We start from the raw sequence: 20,613 nt of genomic DNA, 5'->3' as shown, positions 1-20,613 counted from the left end.
CAGAAGTTAAGACAATAAAGACAATACAAGTATATAATAAAGCATGTAAACAACAGAAGAAAAATATTAAGTTAACAAGTAGAAACTATTACAGTAAATATAATACATTTTTATAGGAAGGAAAATTAGACTATAAGACACTAGTTATATTTTGAAGGTAGTGTCAATCAGTGAAACACAAAGACAACATGGTAAGGGATGAGAAAGGGATATAGAGCAAGTGGGTTAAGAGGGTAAGGAAAGAGGGAAATATCAGAGCATAGAGGAAGGAGCTGGAGGGAGAAAAGAAAGTGGTCAGGGTGTTAAGGTAGTGGAGTATGGAGAATAGAGAGAGAAGTTTAGACCTATTACAGATAGTAGATGGAGAATTAAAGGTGGAAAAGATGAGAAGAAAAAGAAGAGAGAAAGGGGAGGAGAACTGAATATTTTGAAGGGGGAAGAAGGGAGAAAGGGAAGAGAATTAGATGTTGTGAAAGGTATCTTGGGGTAATTAGAAATGGATATAGAGTCATGTAGGGTTAGTGGAAATTGGTTCATAGGTAAGTGTTGTATAGCCATAAAGTGTTAATTTTCAAAGTCACTGTACAGAGAGCCACACATTTAATTTAACATGCATTGAGCACTGGTACTCTGAGCAAAGAACTACATAATCTAAGAGAGGCACAGCATTAATGTGTTATACAGCAGTAGGCTGCTGTAAGACAGGAACAGCTCCAGCAGTCAGTCTGGTCAGCACAATGGATGTCCCAGGCAAGGCAGGGAAGCGTGGCCAAGTAATGCACAATTATGGATGATGTACAGCTCTGAAAACTTGCATGTAGTACCCATCTGGCACAAGAAGGGCTGCACAACAGCCAGCAGATGGAAGAATGCCGATGTGCACAGCAAAGCAGTAAACCTGATAATCGTGTAAATGGAGAGAAAAATGGCAGAGGTCAAAAAGTAGGGGGGTACAGAACAGCAAGCAAGGGGGAAACAAAAATATGAAAAGTGGATGGTAGGAAGAAGTTGTTGGTGATATTGTGCCTCTTTTATAGGTGCCACAAAATGACAATAGATGGGAAAGGGTTGAGTGATAGCTGCGGATTGAATGGAGGGAGAAAGGCAGATATCAGGTGCAGACAAACACTGAGCACAGATACAGCCAGGTCAGGTTGGCATAAAAACAAATGGTAGAAAGGTCATTTGAGAGACACATACAAATAAAAGGTGGGCAAAGTAATTCAAACAGTTGGACAATGAACAAAGAATGAGAAATGACTCACAATAATGAAAAATCACCAGGATGATAACAGAGCAGGATACTGTCACAGCAACACTAGGCATCACTCATGTGGGAGGCTGATGTTATGGGCAAATTACTACCTTGTCATTTGATGGGCAGGCCCTGCTATTCAAATGCCTCCCACAATCATGCTGAAATGGTTTCAAGTTGTTGAGATTGTTATGCAATAACCTACACCCACCAGCACCCATTACCATCCAAAAGTGATGCCAGAGGATCACTGGAGACTCATCTGGTCCACTTTCAAGCCTCTTAAGAAGCAGACATGGAGGGAACCAGTGACCACTCCTGGTCATTTCCAGCCTGGGATCTTAATTTCTTTGTTGAGAAGCAGGTCTGGTAGCCACTAGCAAACCAGTGACAGAAGCAGTGGCCTACATCAGTGGAAGTGATTGTGGTCTTACCTCTTCCTCACCTTCTTCTGAAACTAAACTTGCAGAAGGGCAAAACAGTTGGAAAAAATTATCACATGCATGTGCGACAAGTACAACTGCAGCTATACAAGGGGCTGATATAGACGCCATAAATTCCATTCTTCAAGAAGAGGCATTCCAGCCAGAACTGGTTCATCTGGCACCCATCGTCATGAAGACACCTAAGGTGAGGAGCAGAAAAAAGGAAGGGGGCACTCCCCCTGTAATTGTAGAGATGATACATGTGCTTCATACTCAGTGGGATGATGTGCATTAAATGGCCTCAGTGAAGTGAAGTAGACAAGGGACAAGGAGTAGACAATGCCAGTCTGGTCACTGGTGACAATTTGATCTCCATAGTATTCTCCACTTCTCATATCATCTGCACTCATAGGCCACACAGTCAGTATCTTTGAGAAACAATGAATGTGAGATGAATAGTCACATACAGTTCCAAGTCAGACTATACAGACCATTGTACAGACCATTGTTAATACAGCATCACTGCCACTTTTGAGCACACAGCATGTCACACAAGATAATGGGCACTGACCAGGATGCTTGTAACTCTGCTCCTCTGGGTCAACACATGGGTTATCTCCTCGGACTGCACAAACATAGTTACATAGTCCTTCCCCTTTCTGTTCTCTGTGGATACATAGCCTGCCACTCCCCCAGTTTTGGGTATCATCCAGGTCAAGGAGAGTGGTGCTCATCAAAATCAATACATGGAATGCCCTATCAGGCAAAAACTCATGGTCACATAGTTCTATTCCTTCCTTGACATAGTTACACGGTTCTCTTCCTTCCTTGACATTGCTCTGTACTTGTACACATTTCATAACATGGTCCTGTATCTCTACACATTCCCTACCATAGTCTCATAATCCTACACCTTCCCTACTATGGTCCTCTACTTTTACACCTTCCCTGACCTGGCTGTCTAGTTCTACACCATCCCTGCTATGGTCTCATAGTTCTGTACCCATGACATGACCCCATAATTGAAGCACATTTCATGCCATGGTGCTGTACTTCTATACCTTCCCAGATGTGAGTCTCGATGAGCTGGACACCACAAGCCAACACAGTGGACAACAACAACAGTCACACCAGATAGCTCTACCCCCACCACAACAGGATGTGATCTCAGACACCTTGTGACCTCTCCAACACTCCAAGTCCTCCCAGAGTAATTTGCTATTGTGTTCACCTACCCTAACACTACCTCAATTTACAGAGTTGCAGTCCCCTGTCACTGTCTCCTATCCACCTGTACAGGTGATGATGACTATGCACTACTCACCGCCATCCTGTGTGGGTATGCTAATATCTTGCACTGCCCCGTATATCCTGGGTGTGATAATGCATATATCATTTCACTCTGTGTTGTTGAGTTGCGGCTTGTAGTTGTGGACCCCAGGCTCACATCTTTGCTAGTGCTGCAGTGCATTTCACCCACCCATGACCAACCTGTGGTACTCCTGCTGCATGTCCTACCTCTGATTGTTAACTCTTCCCTTCTGCCTATGCTAAGACTGACAAGGAGGCCCTGCCATGATGTTCACCTGCTGCTGCAGTTTTCGCACAGTGTCATATTATGAGACATACCATACACAACCAAGGTCTAGTTGCATGCAATATATCTGCACTGCATTGCAGGGCCCCTCCTGAGTCATACCACTTAGTTTCCACATGGACTGTGTTATTGGCAATTTCTTGCACTTTCTGGGGTTTGCAAATCACGGTTATCAACAAGGGGTCTGGGCCATATTGGTCATTGCTTGTACATTCTATCTAGCGCACACACACGTGTGTGTGTGTGCACGTGTGTGTGCATGTGTGTGTCTGCCAACTAGATAAACCTGTTGAAAGTATGAAAAAGTCCCTTCACAGGAACCTTTGGTTTAGGCCATGCATATACCAAACGTGTGAATCATCTGCACTACCTAGATTTTAAATAATCCCCTGGGCATTACAGACTACTTGGCATATCATTCCTGTTTATGTATCACAGGACCTGTGGACCATCAAAGACTTTGACAACAATATGCATGTGATCTATGACTCTCAGGATCCCAAGGAAGTGGCCTATGTTATATAAGGTGAGCATAGGTTTGGTTCTTTTCTCTGCTATCCCTTAGGATGAGATATGCTCCTTCACACATTGCAGGATTATATCAAGGAACTGGTTTAAGATTCATGAAGATGATGGGTGAGACATCCCTGATGTGTCTACCTTATGTTGCCAAAAGGTCTCCATAACCAAGATGGTGTAGGCTATGTACAGTTATGCAACATCCACACCGATACATATATCAGTCACTCACTTCAGTGATGCCTGAGGGCCATACAGCTTGACTAGGTCATTTACTGTATGCTTGTCCATTCAGAAATGTCCAGAACATATTGGTCCTTGAACTGCCCCCTCCCCCATGACCGGCAGCTTCCAGCACATGTACTTGTACTGCTGTTGCTCTGATTCCTATTCTCACTCCCATTGTACATCACAAATCAGGGTATTTGAAATTAGCAAGAGCAGCACTGCTGTGCAACATGCCCATTTTAGACATTTCTATATCGGTCTGCCATTTTGTATTCTTTCATTTGCATAATCCATGTGGTTCATTTGCATGGGGAACTCCATTTCCCTGTCAGAAAGCACTTACTAGCATGCATTGCATGATGCATTATTTTTGCAATTCTGCAGCCACAGAGTCTGTGCCTTTGAGTTAGCCAAGTCTTACACTTGGCCACTACCTATGATAATTTGCACAGTGCAAAGTGCTAAACATCAATAAATCTCAGCCTGTGGGTTCAGTGGTGGAGTTTGGTTCCACACCTGGGGGAATGACAGGTGGCGCACAGACTGTTTTCCATAAACATGAGCCAAAAACGCATTGGATAGAGCAATACAGTGAGTCAGCAATATACCTTGCATACTCAAACCCAAAAGAAATCCCACTTCTGCTCACCTCAATCGCATTTCTTCTCTGCTCCTTTATACTTGCAATACAGTTCATCTCTACAGGTCCTTCAATTCTAGCTTTCATATTTTGCAACCCAACTTAAATATCAGTGCTTTATTTTCAGTCTTCTGTTGTTTGATATCCTTGACTTCTCAGCTTGTGGAAACACCATAGGAAAAACAGATTGCATATCTGCATGCAGAAGCATAGCAAAATCATCCTACACCAAGTGCAGTTCCCTGAATTGGTGCTCCACTCCTAAAGGTCTTCAGAAGAAAAAAACACAGCTTGATTGTTTTAAGCACAGAAAGCTGTTACCCGCTGATGAGCAGCTTGGTCTAACCAATTTACCATGCACAAAGTGCTTCAGCACTTCAGCAGTAACAGTATATGCAGTATCAACATTAATTTCTGGAACCACTAAACTCTCCCAGCTTCAGAAATGAATTCCAATTCTGCATTCCAACATCACTGGCACCTGACAATAGTGGCCCCTAACAGTTTATACCTGGGGTCACCACCCCTATTGCCTTGCCCTAGCTGTGGCTCTGTCTCACACCGTTTCTTTCAATCATATCGAACACTGCAACAGAGTCCAGTGTTACACCTGCTATCTTACCTCTTTTATTCCACTTTAGGATTGTGGAATGCTATGTTGTTAGAAGGAAATATTTCAGTCTGTGTGTAGAAGCCATGTTTTGCCTGGAACCTATTCAGTGAATATGACTAGGTAGTCAGAAATACTGGCATACACTCAGCCAAACTAGCTGTCTTGCCAATAATAGTTACTGCATCAATGATTAGCCCATTTGTGTTTTCCAGTTTTAATGATAGACCTGTTTTTTTTGTTTTACCAACCATCCTGTCACCCATATTTTTCACTCCTGTATGTGCCTATTTTGCCTGACCTGATTTTGGTTTTCATTCAGGAGCTCTAAACTCATTTATTTTACATTTAATTGGGATTTGCTTGGTCAGTACTTTGTTTCATCTGTTTATGTTTTCCAACAGGAATTCTGGAATTTTGGTCATTGGGATATCAAGAAGCCAAACGTATAATTTGTTTTAGCTTCCAGTAACCAAACAGTTTTCATAACTGTCCATCCTCCCTCATTCTTTTCCTGCCAGTATGCACCTATTTTTGTCTAACCTCATACTAGTTTCTCTTGTGATGCTAAATCTTTGTTGCCCACTTTATTTCTACATGAGTTTGGGATGCTCCATCTTCTGTTGCCGCTTGTCTCAGTTCAGTTCTAAACTCATACCCTCCTCATCAGTCACAACTGACTTTCACATGTTTTCTTTCACACAATCCATACATCTCTTTAAGGGCATTCTAATTTACTTTTGCCTTCTTTTTGTCTCACCCAAATATTCTTCAACAAATCACCTTTTGCTTTCCTGCACACATGACTCTACTACCATAATATGGTCTCCTTGGCCTTCTCTGCAACTACTTTGGCATCTGCTCTGATATTTCCATTTGTCTATCTGTTGCACAGTGTACATCCTACCACCTGTCTTAGGCACTCCATCTTCTTCACCTCTGGCTTTCTCACATGCTCTTCTTTTTCTGCCCAGATGTCTGTACCATTCTGTGGTACTGGTCACGCCACTGTTTTGTACATCCATCCACAGCTCCTTTTTCCAATTTGCCCATGGGGTCAGGGTGACACTTCAACAATAGCAATCATCTAGAGCTGAGGTTTACACTGCCTAGTAGCTAGCCCTCCCCCAGACTATTTTGTACATCTTACTTTTTAATTGATTCGGCATTCTTGTATCACACGCTACCATGAAACACTATGATATTTGTTGACAAGTCACTACTCACTATTCACTCCCAAAACAACACTCCTAAAAGTTGTCCCTAGTACCAAATTGCTATGAGTCATCATTGATGACAAATTAACTTTTGACCTCCACATCTACAATAACATCAAAAAAAACATCAGAAGCTAGGTCCTCTTTATAGGCACAACTATTTTCTTAGTCTCTCCACTAAAAGGCCCTGGCATAATCTTTCCTGCATCCAACTCTGCTATATGATGTCCCCATCCTCACCAATGTACAATCCTCCTTAAAACCTAAACTTGACTCTTGCTACAACAAAGTCGCAAAATTTGTTACAAATGCTAAGTTTTCTAGCCACCACTACTCCTTTCTGCATCAGCTAAACTAGCTAGAATATCCTCCCCGTCTCACTTAAATAGAACTACAGCCCCCAAGAAACTCTATCAACCTGCAACCTGCCCTTCTCGCTCTTCCATACCGACTACATACCGTCCTAATCGCCACCTCAGGTTTGCAAACAAAATGGTACTGTCTGTCGAGAAACCCAAGATATCAGCTGGCTAAATGCTGTATTCTCATACTGTCTCCAAGTTATGGAATGATCTCCCTCCTTTACTTGGGTCCATCAGCAACCTTGGCTCCTTTAAACAAAATCCCTTAAATTACATCTCTCCTCCCACTGGCTATGCTCCTGTACCCCAACATATAACCCCAACTCCTGACTTCTCTTTCTGGAGTCTCAACTTTAACTATTCAGTTACAAACATCCTCTCTCCTTCTCTCTACAATAATGACCTCTTGCTGTCCCATTAACTTGACTCTGTCTTCCTATAGCCCTGCGGTTACCTCCTTTCTACCCTATAGTCAACCCACTCTGCTAAGAATTCTACAGATAGACTTATTCTCATGTGTTATTTAAATCCTTGTCATCTTTTACTGCCACATGTATACCTGATTGCAAAAACTATCATTGTTTTTGCTATTTGTTTTTCCTTAAATATGAATGTACTGCTTGTATCACTCTGTTCTATGTATTATTATATTACTTTTGTATGTAATTAATGTGGAGCTTTTCTCTCTGGGCCTCCACTGAAAATGGACTCTTATAGGCCCAGTGGAGTTTCCCAGTTAACAAATGCAATAAATAAATAAATAAATAAATGAATATTTAGCTAAAGCACTTGTGATTCTAGATTGACCTTCTCATTCACACTTCCTCTATCCAAATCCACCCTATCAGGCACTTGAAGTTGTTAACCTGTTCTACTATTTTCCCTTATAACTCGGTTTTCAGCTTTTTCTGATTCCCTCATTTGCTGCCATGGCAACTACCTTGCCTGTACTCAATTTCATCCCACGTGCCTTCAATTTTGCATTCTAATCCCTGTTACAGACTTAAAGAAAAAGTCATGGGCATTCAGAGCTGCCATATAGCTAAAACGCCTGATGTCCTTAAAGGGTCATTTGCATATATGCCTTGTGCCTTTAATACAAAAGGGAATCACACAGTGGAAACTCTAGCTTGGCTATATTTTTCTTTTAGTTTTTACCAAGCACTACAAGTTGGATGGTATCTCCAGAGCTAGAGTTGGTTTTGCTGTTGCCATTCTTCATGGCTTCATAGAGGGCTCTGGTGCTGCTCCCATGTTTCATCTTGACCTTTGGCCTCTCCCATATGTAATGAATACTGCAGAGGTGAATGTAAGGACATAGCACAGTTGTGTAAAATCTTACCGTAATGGTAGATGTCCTTGTCTTCACTGCTGCAGTATTCACTCCCTCCCTCCATCCCCCTAGTCTTTTTCCTTCCTGGATGTGCAGGTTCTGTTTGTTTTCCTTGGCTGCTGTTCCTACTGAGACAATCAGTTCTGAGGATGGTATACCTGGATGTCCCCTTTATGCTCTACCCTATGCAAGGAGCACTTGGCAAATGTTCGGCGTACCTTAAAGCAACAGTAGGCTTTGGTAGACTGGCCTGATGTTGAGCTTCCATGGCAGGGAATCCCATACGTAATGAATACTGCAGTGGTGAAGGGAAGGACAAGTACTGTTATGGTAAGATTTTACACAACTGTACTTTCCTACCATACTAACTATCCACTTATTAAACTCCCATTTCTTTTATGTTACCTGCAATATGATGCTAAAACTAGAGAGTGCATTTTATTCTTTCAGACACAATTTGTGTACTTCAGTAAACCCACCAATAAGTAGTATATACACATCCTATGGTTAGTGTGAAAATACAAACCAATAGTTTTAAGTCAGGAGAAGTAACAGTCAGAACATCCATTCTGGTACTGCTTTTTAATAAAAGCTACTTACCAATGGGTTTCTAAAGAACTCATATTTGGCATAATTCTTTCTAAAACAGAGCCTGCAGTTTGTCTCCATACCCCAGCTGGACTGAACATCAATCATCGGTTCATGATCCTCTATCACTCTCTCTGTAAACCAAAGCAAACAAAAGTCAATCAGTTTTACAGCTACATCTGTCACTAACTAAACTGGAAAGATGAAAACTTTCAACAGTTAGTGATCTAAAGCAACAAGTCCAAAACAGGATATGTCATAATATCTTCATTTTAATATCTGTTGGTATCTTGAACATGGTAAATGAACAGGTTTACTGGCCGATGTAAAACTGTCATATTAAGTGAAACCAGTCGAGACATTTAAATGTGCATCCCTTATGAATCTGTGATAATCTGTGCAGCGGTTAACATTGTCACCTCACAGCAAGATGCTCTCCAGTTCGATTCTTGGCTGGGGAGCCTTATGTGTGGAATCTGCATGTCCTCATTGGGTTCATGTGGGTTACCTCTGGGTACTCCAATTTCAGACATGTGTCTAGAGTGTTTCTCCCTGGGCCACCACTGAAAATAGGCTCTGTCCTAATCAGACTTTCCTGGTTAAGAAATAATGAATAAATGGTGCAGTCTGTGCAACTATGTCAGGCCCAAGTGAAGACTTGTAGTAATGTCTACACATAAACATACTTTACAGCTATATTGGCTTTTCAAAGATAGGACATATCTCTTTACATACGTTATACAACAGTTTCATACGTTGTCTAGCTTTGCCAAACACAATGTGTCCCTCTCCCTCCCTCCCTCCCTCCCTCCCTCCCTCCCTCTCTCTCTCCCTCTCTCTCTCTCTCTCTCTCTCTCTCTCTCTCTCTCTCTCTCTCTCCCTCTCTCTCTCTCTCTCTCTCTCTCTCTCTCTCTCTCTCTCTCTCTCTCTCTCTCTCCGACTAATTAAGTCCACTCAGAGGACTAATGAAGACAAAGTCAAGATAGCCTCACAGGTTAATGACACACAAGGTTTTCTACTGCTATATCTATTACCTCAGTGGTCAGTAGTGAATCTGCTGGCTCCTGACAAATTAAGCTCAAACTTCACCCCCACACACACCCCTGCTACCCTGCAAGAAATACCTACAAGCATAACCCTTCATCCAATTATTATCAGGAACAGGTCCTGCTGGTGCTCACTGAAGCCAAAAGCACAGCATCAATGGGCCCCGACAGCATCTCAAGATTCAATGGGCCCCGACGGCATCTCAGGATTCAGTGGGCCCCAACAGCATCTCAGGATTCAATGGGCCCCGACAGCATCTCAGGATGCCTCCTAAATTACTGGAAACATGACTACCAGGACCACTTCAATTATTTTTCAACTATAGACTCAAATAAGGCTTTTTACCACAATAATGGAGGACTTCACAAGGGTGGCCCAACAACTGACCCTGGAAACTATAGGCCTATTAGTCTGACTAGTCTAATATGCAAAGTCATGGAATGAATTACCATGGAAATGATCAACAAAGATATAGGCACCCTTCAGACACTGGGCCCTACCTAGTCAGACTTTTTGAAGGAGAAAATCATTCCTACTAAATTTGGTAGACTTCTTTGAGAAAGTCACCAAGGTAATGGATGAGGGGGAAATGGTGAATACCACCTATCTGCACATGGCTAAGACATTTATCCCACTGGTATAGTTGACAAACTCACTGATCTGGGCATTAACTCCTATGTAACTCTCTGGATTGCAGGCTGGCTCATAGGACCAGGAAGTTAAGATTGGTGAGACTACTTCCACTAAGAGACCAATCACCAGTGGGGTACCTCGGGGCTCTGTGCTGAGACCATACCTATTTTGCTTCTATTTGTTGGAAGTAAAAAGTTAATGTCAAGGGCCTTTGGTTGACCAGTCTTGCAGATGACTGCAAATTGGGAGCTATCACAGATTCTGCTCATGATGCAAACATCTTACAAGAGGGTCTAACACAGAAAAATCACTGGTGCCAAAGTCACAGATTAAAACTCAGTGCCAAAAAAATGCATGGCAGCACCTTTTGGATAAGCAGCAACCCAGGCTATTTACTCCATTGATAAGATGCCCATATGAGTTGAGCCAGTAGCCATGGATCTGGGGACACACGTGGCTAATAATCTGGATTTTGGCAAGCATATTGCCAAAGTAGTAGGAAAAGCATTCAATGTCACCTAACTTATTAGTAAGGACATGGCATCCAGGTCCAAGGAAGTCATACTGCCACTTTATTCAGCCCATATCAGATGCATCATTGAGTATAAATCCCCCTTTAGCATGTACCTGACCAGACATATACAACAGTTAGAATGCCCACAATGGTTCCTTACCAGGAGAATTCAGGGTATAAACACATGATCCTATATGGATCACCTTAAAGCCCTCTCTCTATACTCAGTCTCCTACAGGTTATTGATAGGTAATCTATGGCTAGAATATAAAGCATCATTGCATTCAGCTCTGATGGACTTTTTGCACATCCTCAAAATTAGCAGCATCAGAACAAGTAGATCCAAGGATATACATTTTGCTTGCAACATAAATAGGACATGTTGGTGAGACAGATATGTATCTCATAGGATATCCATGCACCAGAATCGGTTCCCTATCTATGTGAAGCAGATCCCATCCTAAACCCTATTAAAGCATAGCCTTGACCAATGGATGGGAAACTGGAAATTCATCCCAGGTCTGCCCTCCTGTCTGTGATAGACAGAGGCAGACAGTAACTATGCCCAAACTAACATTCCCCCACATATAACCTTTAGAAGCTTCCTAACTAGCATACCTTCAATGCTAACAAATGCCCATGTTACATAGGGGCATAATTGGGTTGGGTTGTGTGTCTAGGCTTATAAAGGCCCTGGTGGTTATTAGTTTAGTATATACCCATGAATGTAGGAACCTGTAAGTAACTAAACTATAAAGCTATAAAATTCTAGAATAATCCTCCCTATAGTATAAAATATATCAACAGTGGACTTTTTAGACAAAATAAACAAATACTCAGATAGATAAATAAATAAATACAGAATGCCTTTGAGTACAAAGGGATCCCTGAGGCACTCCATTTATGAAAACTTTTGCAACTTACCTAAAGACCTACTGAATCCAACCTTAGGCCATTACTGTAAAGCAATGTCAAATGGAAACATTACACTCTGTTAAAACACAGAGTAAAAATGGGTAACTAGAAGCCATGTTGGTCTGGTTTGTGTGATATATGAAAGATGTTGCACTGCAGGATGAGGAAATTCATTTCATAACTCTTAACGGCATGTATCAGATGTTTGCAGTGTAAGATGTTGAATACACTGCGGAGTAGCAGATCACAAATGTTTATGATATATACCATTCTCCATGCTGGAGTTATTGAAAATCCAGGCAACTTTAATATAAATAAGACAAACTTAATAAACTCCTATGCTGTCCACTTAATGTAAACCCCTATGTTGTGTGCTGGATTGCAAATTAATTGTTCATCAGATCCCAGGGTATGAATGTTGCTGGTACACTCTCTGAATGTTGAATTGTAATGAGTAATGTGCCACAGGGATCCACGGTAGGGCCTATTCTGTTTGGAATTTATTTTGCCAATATCCTAGCCAAACTTCAAGAAGTGTGGTTGACCAGGATTGCTGATGATTGCAAGCTGGGTGCTCATCCACTGATACTAAATAGCTCCAGCAAGGTCTGGAATTTGTATATTTTTGGTGTACTGAAAATACACTAAAGTTAAATGCAAAAATGTGCAGCAAACTAGCATTTAGAAAAAAAAAATCGGTTCCCAGATCATATGTTGTAAGGGGTAATTTTTCTTTTCAGACCAATACAGTCATAAAAGACCTGGGTACTTTTTGGACAACTCTGTCTCTCATTTCAACATCATGTTTCCACCACCTTTTATCTGACCGAGTTAATTACCAAAGGAATATCTTCAAGAGCACAAGAAGTCATCCTACCACTATATTATCTCCTTATCAAATCCGCTATTGAAAGCAATGCCCCCTTTGGTATGTACAAATCCAAGCAGATTGCTTATCTAGTAGCTAATCAAGAAAATTAAAGGTCTTAAACCATCAACCTGTCCCAAAAGATACCCAGTCCTTGCTAACTACTCTAGGTGGCCTGTGTCTTGCTTTTTGGGCTATGAAAGACCCAATCCTATTTGACCTCTTATTTTTTCGCAAAACTAGTGCCTCTACAAAACCTGCATGAAAAACCTAAATTTACACCAAAACATAATCACGACTAGTTAGAGGGATAGTTTCCCTAACATAGCTCATTCACAACCTATGGAAAAAGTTGCCACTAGAGTTCAAACACTGTATTAGTTTGACTACCTTTAAGCCTAGTCTTGATGACTAAATGGACAGACACAATTTTATACCAAGCATTTTATGTACTGTCCTACTCAGTTTGGGATTTAAGCATTATTAAGTGCTTGCCAAGGGTGCCAATAACTTTTAAGATTTGTCTACTTAAAGGTATATGTGAGTGGGCATCTTATAGTCCCCACGATCACAGGCCTTGTATTATCCTTATGTTTTTTTGTTGTATGTCTATATCTATAACTATATCACCTGTATCTATAGCTATATCTAACCTATATCTATATCTATATCTAATCTATAGCTAACCTATATCTATATCTAATCTATATCTAATCTGTATCTGTATCTATATCTATATCTACATCTACATCATCTACATCTATATCTAATCTATAGCTAATCTATATCTATATCTGTGGAATGGAATTCTATATCTAATCTATATCTATATCTATATATATATATCTAATCTGTATCTGTATCTATATCTATATCTATAACATTATCTATATCTGTATATATATGTCTATATCTAATCTATATCTATATTTATAGCTATATCTAATGTATATCTGTATCTATATCTATAGCTATATCTATATTTACGTATATCATCATCTGCACTGATGCCTATTTATCTATCAATATATCTAATCTATCTATGTAAGCAATAATGTCTCAAAGAGTGGGCATTGAAATGAAACAACAGACTACCCAGGAGTGCTGTAAAGTCAAATGACACAGACAGAAACCCTCACTGCCTCTGAAAGACCAATTATTTCCTTATAATGCCCAAGTTGTAGGGAATTATTGTACTTAGAAGACAGCCTTTGTGTTTTCTTTTGTTGAGGTTTTACTGTATTTTTTTTTCAGTGAATTTGTTTTTGTTTCTTTTTGTTTTTTTGGTGGTCTTAGTAAAATTATCCATTTTCCTTGTTTATTTATAGTGGAATATCAGATATATTTCACTTTTAGAATTTTCTAGATAAAAGTTACTGAACACCTGCATCTGATTGCAAATCTTTGTGTGTTTTTGTAATAGATCTGCCCTTGTCTGTGTGTGTCAGTCTGCCTACATTTGTCAGTCTTTTTGTGACTCATTCTGTATGCTTCTGTGTGTGTGTGTGTGTGTGTGTGTGTGTGTGTGTGTGTGTGTGTATCTTTAATCAGTATGTGCTTGTATTTGTGTGCACGTTCATGTGTTTATGTGTCTATGAGTATGTGTGGGTGTATGTGTCTTTAATCAGTATGTGCTTGCATTTGTGTGCACGTTCACGTGTGTATGTGTCTATTAGTCTGTGTGTGTGTGTGTGTGTGTCTTTAATCAGTATGTGCTTATATTTGTGTGCACGTTCATGTGTGTATGTGTCTGAGTCTGTGTGTGTGTGTGTGTGTGTGGGTGTATGTGTCTTTAATCAGTATGTGCTTGCATTTGTGTGCACATTCATGTGTGTATGTGTCTTTTAGTCTGTGTGTGTGTGTCTTTAATCAGTATGTGCTTATATTTGTGTGCACGTTCATGTGTGTGTGTGTCTGAGTCTGTGTGTGAGTGTGTGTGTGTGTGTGTGTGTGTGTGTGTGTGTGTGTGTGTGTGTGTGTGTGTGTGTGTGTGTGTGAGTGTGTGAGTGTGAGTGTGTGAGTGTGAGTGTGTGAGTGTGTGTGTGAGTGTGTGTGTGAGTGTGTGTGTGTGTGTGTGTGTGTGTGCCTGTAAGTCAGTATGTGCTTGTATTTGTGTGCACGCTCATGTGTGTATGTGTCTGAGTCAGTGTATTTGTATGTGTTTGTGTGTGTTTGTGTGTCTGTAAGTCAGTACGTGCTTGTATTTGTGTGCACGCTCATGTGTGTATGTGTCTGAGTCAGTGTATTTGTATGTGTTTGTGTGTGTGTGTGTGTTTGTGTGTCTGTAAGTCAGTACGTGCTTGTATTTGTGTGCACATTCATGTGTGTATGTGTGTGTGTGTGCGTGTGTCTGTAAGTCATTATGTGCTTGTATTTGTGTGCACATTCATGTGTGTGTGTGTGTGTGTGTGTGTGTGTGTGTGTGTGTGTGTGTGTGTTTGTGTTTCTGTGAGTTTTGTTTTGCATATCTGTGGATGTGTGTAAACTGCGGTGGTGGAGCTGTGGTAGCGTTGTCGCCTCACAGTAAGACGTCCTGTTCGATTCTCAGCAAGAATGCCTTCTGTGTGGAGACATGCATGAATGGGCGTCCCCTCGTTGAAGGTTGTGCATCAGGGCCGGCAACTCGGCACGTAAAAATCTTCTGCCAATCATTAGCGGACCGGAGTTCTGCTGTGGCGACCCCCTAACCAGGAAAATGTGAAAGACACAAAAAATCTGTGGATGTGTATATGTGTAACTCCAGAAACCATCATTTGGCATTGTAGTTATGTGTTTTAACAGGAAAAGCACATATTTTAACAAGATGTTGCTACCAAGGTAAATAAGAACTATTTTGAAATGCCTGAATTGTGCTTCTCTGGCTGGTGGATTTACTTATTTACTGTTTGATAATTGGGAAGGTGTCTGATTTGGAAAGTGACATTCTGATTTTCATTTTATGCCAGAATGTATTTGACAATGTAGTTGTTATACTTGAACTACACTTCTCTGCTAAGCTTAAAAGTTACTGATTATGACATTTTTATACCAGACTTGATAAAAAAACAGCCTTAAAAGACCTGGGATAAGTACTTGCATGTTCTTACTGAGTTTTCCTTTAAGAGCTGTGAACATTTTTGATGTTCTTCTAGAAATGTAAAGAATTGCTTTGGCTTCCTTTCTAGTGAGAGTGGAGAAAGAACCTAGCCATATTTAGAAATTTGTTTGCTGTAGCCGTTAAACGGCATTGTTTTGCTTTTGGTGAGTGTGCTTATTTGTATATTTTCAGCTTTTCTGTGTAATTATAAATTGCCGGTATTTGTGCAGTACTGCTCAAACCACAGCTGCAGTTAATGCACTGTACGGATGCAGGTATGTTGCACTATATTTTATGTATATCACCTAACCTTCTAAAACAACTTCTGATTAGTGTAATAAGCAATATATTTAGTACATGCAGCTGCCTACAGTTCTGCAATGTGCTGCACAACTGTATAACTGGTCTGCATAGTAGCATCTAGCAGCCCATGAGTGATTTGCTTTATGTTGCCCTTAACAGTTAGTTTTTATTCTGCAAAGTGCATATTCCATTAATTACTGAATACATCTGGTTGTTTCCTCTGCACTAAAACTCAATAACTATACAATTTAACTGAATAAAGCACTCTGTGTATTCCAAACAAATTCTTCAACTCACTCTGCATGTCAAACAATTTTTCTAAATTTATGACTTAATATGGATGGTTAGTCTGCTTGCCTTCCTTCCGTGGTCAGCCTTGAAGAACTTGATATCCTTGGCCAATGTAGCAACTGTGTGATGCTCACAAATAATGACCTTTTTATGTAGTACAAGATATCCTGTTTATGAGAGATGTAAGTATTTAACTAACATGGAGGCCTCACTCTCACAAAAGAACACACGGACTGTGAGCATCACACACAACCACAACTAGCCCACAATAAAATGTCTTATGTTCGGTCTGTAAAAAAGTCAGTGCTAAAGCCTCCTAGATCCACAAAGACAAGGTCTCAGTGAAAATCTAATACCGCATTGCATACTGGCACACTTCCAACAAAGACTCATCAAGATTTAAATAATCTTAGATTCAGCACACCAGATCACTCTACAAACTAAAATGTTTTGGTGATTGGTAACTCTGTAATCAGACACTTTGAATTTCTCTCAGCAGGCTGGATAAAGACAGGGTAACAGTGAGCTGTTTCTCAGGGGACAAGATCTCTGATATCTTTAGTTTCCTTAAGGCTTTTCACCTCACAAATATGATTAAGACATGGTGTTGTGTCTATATGGTAGTGAATGACTTGCTATTCAAAACCTTGAGGGATATGAAGAGAGACATTGTGGAACACTCTGTGCTTGTCACAAATGCATGTATTACTCTGGTCCTGAGTGGAATCCTTCCTTCTTCAAAAACGATGAAAATATAGTTGGGTTCTACAACTGGCTTAATAGTTTGTGTCATTTCATGGCAATCTATTATGTGTTGTCACAGGGTTTGATACTCAAATGTCAAGTATGGTCTGCACGTCTCGTTAAAAGACTTCCACATACTGGCTAAAACATATTTATTCATTTTATTTATTTATTGTATTTGCCCAGAAAGAGCCCATTTTCAGTGGATGCCCAGGAAGAAAAACTCCACATTAATTACATACAAAAGTAAAAATATTAATACATAGAACAAAGTATTTTGAGCAGTAATTTCACATTTAAAGAAGGTGATAACAACAACAGTGATAATGTTTCATTCGGGTATAAATGATGAAGTAAAGATGGCATGCGTTCAAGATAATATATTTGCAGAGTTATTAGCAGAAGAGAGTTGACTTCAGGGTTCTCATTAATCTCCAAATCATACTAAACAAAACCAGCTATCAGGTAATAGCCTGTTACAGGGCACCCTCTGTGTCCCTTGATAATGCGATAATGCGAGTCTCCTAGATGTAATCATTGAACTCCATATAAAAAAATCTATTATGTTTGGGAGACTTTAAATACCCATCAATAAACTGGAGCACCTCAAATGTAGGATAAACCCAAAAGTTCACTAACTTCATAAATAAACATTCCTGGAACAGATGGTAAACAAACTCACTAAAAGGCATAATATTCTTGGCCAAGTCCTTAGAAATATAACATTTTCATGTGATATTCGCCTGGTATCTCCATCCCTGATTAAGTCAGATCATAAACTAGTGACCTTCACCACTAGAACTTCTAAAACTGAATATGCAAATATCTCTGAATTCAAAGACTCCAGTCATGCAAATCAAATAGAATTCTATGATAAAGTTTCAAGATTCACTTATTCCAGTTTAGCCCAAGACACCACCTCAGCAGGGAACTGCAAAACATGAGTTTAGTGCCTACTTACATAAATGTATTGAACTGACAGTGCCTACTTGAGCTAACTAAAACAGGAGTTTAAAAGCAAATCACTCCAGTGGTACACCAGCCTAACAAATTCCACAAAAAAAGAAAAAAAAGTATTCACCAGACCTAAGGACCCTCGATTTAAGGGTAACATTAGAATATTGACTAAAAAAAAAAAAAAAAAAAAAACGGTTATGAATAGAAAGGCAGTCCTGCTTAAGAGAGCATCTGAAACTAAGAACAGTTACAAATCCTTCTTTAGTTATATTAGGAAACTGAGAAATAGCACCGAACATTGTTAAGAATGACACCCCTTAATCTGACCAGGAAGACATTGTCAGCATACTAGTTAACAAATTTAGTGCCAACTTTACCACAGAAATTACTGTTCATTGTTTACTTATTCATGCAGCTCTTATATCCTTCATCATCACCACAGATGTTGTACTACATTTGCTCACAAAGACTAAAATACTTCCTTTGTGAGACCTGATAATATACCAGGTTGTTTAATAAACAGTACAAAGAAAGCCTTGGTGAGGTCATTCCTGCAAGACCTGATGAGGCCACTTCCGCAAGCCCTGATGGGGCCACTCCTGCAAGCCCTGATGAGGCCATTCCTAAAACTATTTGATCTGGGTTTAGCCACTGGCTTCATCCCTAAAATTTGGAGTACAACAGTGGTGATGCCACTCCACAAGGGTGCCCCACCACTAATCCCAGGAACTGCATGACCGTCGGTCTGACAAGTCTCATATGCAAAGCCATGGAGCACATTTTAACTGACCTGATTAGCTATGACAACAATAAAAATCTCATCAGGACTAATCAGCAGCACTTGGGTGATGTCAAAGGTAAGTCCTATATAATGGATTTGATTAAGTGCTGTTGACACTGGCCAAGCTGTACACATGGCATACCTTGACTGGCCAAGGCCTTTAACACTATATCCTATGCTGGAAGAGTTAGCAAGCCCAATGCATTAAAATAGATCTGTAGTAAGATGGATAGCAAATTGGCTAAAGGGTGAAGCCTATATGGTGCTCATAGCAGGTGACTTCTAAAAGGCTGTGAAGGTATACAGTGATCTTCTGCAGGGCTCAGTGCTGTGACTCCTTTTGTTTGGCATTTACTTTTCCAACCTACAGACAACAAACCAAGACCTCTTCATAACCAACTTGTGTTCATTGTCAAGTGACCCTCTGAAACCCCAGCTCAGCAACAAGAACATTCTCTCATATATATAACTGGTGTGTTAACAACAGGTTTATATTAAATGCTAAAAATGTGACATTGCTGCATTTAGCAAACTACCTCTCACCCCAGCATTTGGCATAAATTATATCTCATTCAAGAATGAGAACCTTGTTAGAGACCTTGACATGTGGCTTGATAATTTCCTCTCATTTGATTAATGTAAGGAAAGCAGTCAGAAAGTTTTTCTTCTTAGCATAGTTGATTTCCAAACAATATCTTCCAAATCCAAAGAGGTCATTTCCCCGTTATATTCCGTGTTAATTATGGCGAATGTTGAGTACAATGCCCACTTTAGGATGTACAGCAGCAGACATATCAAACAGCTAGAAAGACCCCCAGAACTTCTAAGAAGATCACTTGAAACCCTAAGCTGCCAGAAAAGACTGGAAGCAATGTCCCTGTATTCTGTATTTTACAACTTCTGATGGAGATCTTGGCTTTGCCTGCTGAGACTTGTATCACCACAAACTGAACAGTTCAACAAATACTAGAACAAGAAATTAAATCTCTATGAGAAGATAAATAAAACAAGGTGAATGCATAAGTTTATTACACAGTGCTGTCCTCACCACTGTATAATACATTATCTTCACTTAAAAAGGAAATGGATGATTGGATGGGCACAAACAAATTAACCCCTGGTGTGACTGGCTTGACCCTGCTTTTGAGAGGAGGTCAGCATGATGGTGGTTATTGGCAAGGTATAAATGTTCACAGGACTAAACTGTGTATATTTCCTATGATCTTGTGACTGAGTTTGTAATATGGGAGGTAGTCTTAACCAATCTGTAACATTTTGCCCCACACTTTATAGCAACAAAGAGGTCATAGACTTATAGGATCACAGAAAATTCAAAGCACTCTCATAACCATTTGCACCTAGCCCAATACCTACCCTCATGTGTTACACCCCCCCCCCAATAAAGGCTAAGCCAATTAGGTCTGGATTTAGGGGGCAGTGCTTCAAACCTTTACTAGTACCTCAAGGACTTTAGAGCAAAACTCTTTTTAGAGAGAATCCAATGGGATCTTTCTAGTTGCTTATTTACTAAAAACATCCAAAAACTAATAGGCACAAGACAATCAAAATTGTCTGAAGAAGTTAGGAGAAGTGTTTCCTAATGAAAAGCGCTTTACACTTTGTGACTTGGACTCTGTGCAGCCAGATCATTTTTAACTTTTTATTGCTTGGCAGTTACCAGAGTGTGCACTGGACTACTGATTGCTGTAA

The 20,613-nt window shown here is 40.1% G+C and overlaps 1 protein-coding gene across 2 annotated transcripts in view; it reads right to left on the bottom strand.

The window, feature by feature from the left end:
• Nucleotides 1-20,613, bottom strand: part of GRB14 (growth factor receptor bound protein 14) — a 1,680,298-nt gene that overhangs the window by 504,333 nt on the left and 1,155,352 nt on the right. For both annotated transcript variants that reach the window (XM_044074833.1, XM_044074832.1), the window contains exon 3: nt 8,787-8,908. In XM_044074833.1, the coding sequence (XP_043930768.1) occupies nt 8,787-8,908 (122 nt within the window). The remainder of the gene's footprint in view (nt 1-8,786; nt 8,909-20,613) is intronic.

The sequence above is a fragment of the Protopterus annectens genome, chromosome 6.part0 (genome assembly GCF_019279795.1).
Source record: "Protopterus annectens isolate FY-2018-M chromosome 6.part0, PAN1.0, whole genome shotgun sequence".
NCBI lineage: Eukaryota > Metazoa > Chordata > Ceratodontiformes > Protopteridae > Protopterus > Protopterus annectens.
This window is presented reverse-complemented; position numbering and strand designations above follow the sequence as displayed.